The sequence below is a fragment of the Panicum virgatum genome, chromosome 2K (genome assembly GCF_016808335.1).
Source record: "Panicum virgatum strain AP13 chromosome 2K, P.virgatum_v5, whole genome shotgun sequence".
Taxonomy (NCBI): domain Eukaryota; kingdom Viridiplantae; phylum Streptophyta; class Magnoliopsida; order Poales; family Poaceae; genus Panicum; species Panicum virgatum.
In genome coordinates this window covers 5,137,903-5,141,143 of record NC_053137.1, presented here as the reverse complement: position 1 = coordinate 5,141,143, position 3,241 = coordinate 5,137,903, and the positions used below count along the sequence as shown (strand labels likewise).

The 3,241-nt window shown below is 49.5% G+C and overlaps 1 protein-coding gene across 2 annotated transcripts; it reads left to right on the top strand.

The window, feature by feature from the left end:
- Positions 1 to 762: 762 nt before the first annotated feature.
- LOC120662553 (probable carboxylesterase 15) lies at positions 763 to 2,166 on the top strand. Of its 2 annotated transcripts, XM_039941680.1 has the most exons (2): positions 763 to 1,809; positions 1,924 to 2,166. In XM_039941680.1, the coding sequence occupies exons 1-2, from the start codon at positions 842 to 844 to the stop codon at positions 1,979 to 1,981; spliced, it is 1,026 nt and encodes a 341-aa protein (XP_039797614.1). In that variant the 5' UTR covers positions 763 to 841; the 3' UTR covers positions 1,982 to 2,166. The 2 variants fall into 2 exon arrangements, with proteins under 2 accessions (XP_039797614.1, XP_039797620.1); XM_039941686.1 differs by having other exon boundaries at positions 764 to 2,166.
- The last annotated feature ends 1,075 nt before the right edge of the window (positions 2,167 to 3,241 follow it).

Here is a 3,241-nt window from a genome sequence, read left to right as displayed (position 1 = left end):
TCTAGGCTACAGTTTTAGATATTAGTCCCGGAGAAAAATTTATTGTTGTACAATATGCTATGTTAAATAGGAAAACAAGGTGCATGCCTTTACTTTATATTGTATGCCTAAATGGTACAAATTAAGAGTGAGTATCATTTATTCGTAGTATAATTTTGACACAGACATGGTTCGATTTCCCTCTTGCAGGTGAATGTCTGATAATCAGGACTTAGTTTGGGAACATGGAGAGAAGATTGGCATTGGCTTCAAGTGCAAAATTGTGCATATATGTGTAATTTATCTAATATAATACAATATATAACCTAAAAAATTAAATGCTATCAAACCTTTATATTTTTTCCACTGCCAAAACATATTTTCAGTAGGCGAAGCGATAAATCGTTCGGTTTGCATCGATTATCGATGATAAATTATCGATTTTCGTTTTTTTGAATTTGGGTCCCTTCACCGATCGGTTTTGGCGATTTTTCACCGATTTTCAACCGATTAACGTTATCGGAGCTCACTGATAAATGCTGTATCGCCGGTAATGTAATGCTTGTATCGCCGGTAATGTAATGCTTGGTCGGCACGCACCCACCTCGCCGGACGGCCGCGCCACGTCCTCACCCCGTGTCTCTTCCGGCGATCACGCGGCTGCCCAAGCGACACCATCTCAAACGACAAAACGGGCCCCCACCACTTGCGCCCGCCGCGCACTTCCCGCGCGCACGTCGCCCTCACCGAACCGCTCGCCCGCTCTATTTCATCACCTGATCGAATCGACCTCACAGCTCAGCTCACACTCGTCACCCGCATCGCGCCGCTCGAGCTCGCGTCATCAGCTAGCTAGCTAGCCATGGCGTCCTCCGAGGCCGCTGCGCCGCCCGCGCGGCGCGTGGTGGACGAGTGCCGGGGCGTGCTGTTCGTGTACAACGACGGCACCGTGGAGCGGCGCGCGGCGCCGGGGTTCGCGACGCCCGTGCGCGACGACGGGTCCGTGGAGTGGAAGGACGCGGCGTTCGACGCGGCGCGCGGGCTGGGGCTCCGGCTCTACCGGCCCCGGGACTGGGAGCGGCGGGGGCGGCTGCCGGTCTTCTTCTACTACCACGGCGGCGGCTTCTGCATCGGCTCCCGCGCCTGGCCCAACTGCCAGAATTACTGCCTCCGCCTCGCCGCGGACCTCGGCGCGCTCGTCGTGGCCCCGGACTACCGCCTCGCGCCGGAGCACCGCCTCCCCGCCGCCATCGACGACGGCGCGGCGGCGGTCCTGTGGCTCGCGGTGCAGGCGCGGGGCGGCGGCGACCCGTGGATCGCCGAGTCCGCGGACCTCGCCCGCGTGTTCGTCTCGGGCGACTCCGCCGGCGGCACCATCGCGCACCACCTCGCCGTGCGGTTCGGCTCCCCGGCCGGGCGCGCGGAGCTCGCGCCCGCCGCCGTCCGCGGCTACGTCCAGCTCATGCCCTTCTTCGGCGGCGCCGAGCGCACGCGGTCGGAGGCCGAGTGCCCCGACGACGCGTTCCTCAACCGGCCCCTCAACGACCGGTACTGGCGCCTGTCGCTGCCGGAGGGCGCCACGGCGGACCACCCCGTCGCGAACCCGTTCGGGCCCGGCGCGCCGCCGCTGGAGGCCGTGGAGATGGCGCCGACGGTGGTCGTCGTCGGGGGCCGCGACATCCTCCACGACCGCGCCGTGGACTACGCGGCGAGGCTCAAGGCCATGGGCAAGCCCGTGGAGGTGCGGGACTTCGAGGGGCAGCAGCACGGCTTCTTCACCATCGACCCCTGGTCCGACGCCTCCGGCGAGCTCATGCGCGTCATCAAGCGGTTCGTCGACTCGGACGGCCGGTTCGACGACTGAACCGGCGGCGCATCATTATGATTGGGTCATCTATTTCCCGGGTTTATAATACAATAATTTAATTTGTATTTTCATATTAGGGGAGCTGAATCTTCGAGAATCGTGGTGGAAAATTCACGCAAAAACAACATATTTTGATCGGAGTCGAGCTCTACCGTCAATCTAGAGAGACAAAAATGGTTGTCTGCTAGCTTGCATTTGTAGCATGCATCTGGTGAATGTTAGTGGTGGTTCGGGAGTCAAAATCAATGTGGTTTGGGCACAATTGCCATTGCTTTGTATTAATATTATTTTTTACATTTCTCTCTATCTCTTTCGCACAATTCCTATGTTTTCTTTTTCCTTTTCCATTGCTCGAGTAGTCGAGTGACTTTTGTTCTCACCCTGAACATACATTTATGAGCCGTCAGATTAAGGGCCCACGGACGAGATTCTTGACGTCACCTCATTCATCCTTCTCATCTCATCTTGGAAAAAGTCTACATAACCCCCTCACCTTTGGAGGGTTGTCTACTTCACCCCCTCACCTTCAAAACCGGTTATTTAACCCCCTCAACTTTGCAAAACCGGACAAATAACCCCCCAAGTGGTTTTGGACGGTGGTTTTGCTACAGTAACGCAGTTTTATCTTTTTCTTTTATTATTTATTTTCGCTGAATCTTTGAAAAATCATAGTAAATCGTAGAAAAATCAAAAAAATGGAAAATCCAGTTTTGTTGGACTCCAAATGATTAGATCTACATAATGAACATATAATATGGTATTCTTTAGTATAAAATTTTTATCATAGATTTAGATCTATGCTTTTTTATAATTAAATGAAATAATTCATATCTGCAGCTTCTATGGTCCAATTATAGTGAAATTTTTACAGTTGGCAAATTATTGTATGCTTGAACTACAGTAAAAATTTCATACTCATTGGATCATGTATAACTTAGTTATAGATAAAGCATAGATTTAACAAGCATAAACTGAAATAAATCTATAACTAAGTTATACGTTATCAAATGAGTATGAAATTTTTACTATAGTTCAAACATACAACAGTTTGCCAACCGTAAAAATTTCACTACAATTGGACCATAGAAGCTGCAGATATGAATTATTTCTTTTAATTATAGAAAAGCATAGTTCTAAATCTATGATAAAAATTTTATACTAAAGAATACCATATTATATGTTCATTATGTAGATCTAATCATGTGGAGTCCAACAAAATTGGATTTTCCATTTTTCAATTTTTCTACGATTTACTATGATTTTTCAAAGATTCAGCGAAAATAAATAATAAAAGAAAAAGATAAAACCGCGTTACTGTAGCAAAACCACCGTCCAAAACCACTTGGGGGGTTATTTGTCCGGTTTTGCAAAGTTGAGTGGGTTAAATAACTGGTT

Excerpts from the sequence above, each read along its gene's own strand:
- LOC120662553 (XM_039941680.1), top strand. The coding sequence starts at position 842 with ATGGCGTCCTCCGAGGCCGCTGCGCCGCCCGCGCGGCGCGTGGTGGAC. Across the intron at positions 1,810-1,923 it reads CTCATGCGCGTCATCAAGCG|GGGAGCTGAATCTTCGAGAA; the intron begins GTTCGTCGACTC and ends TTTTCATATTAG.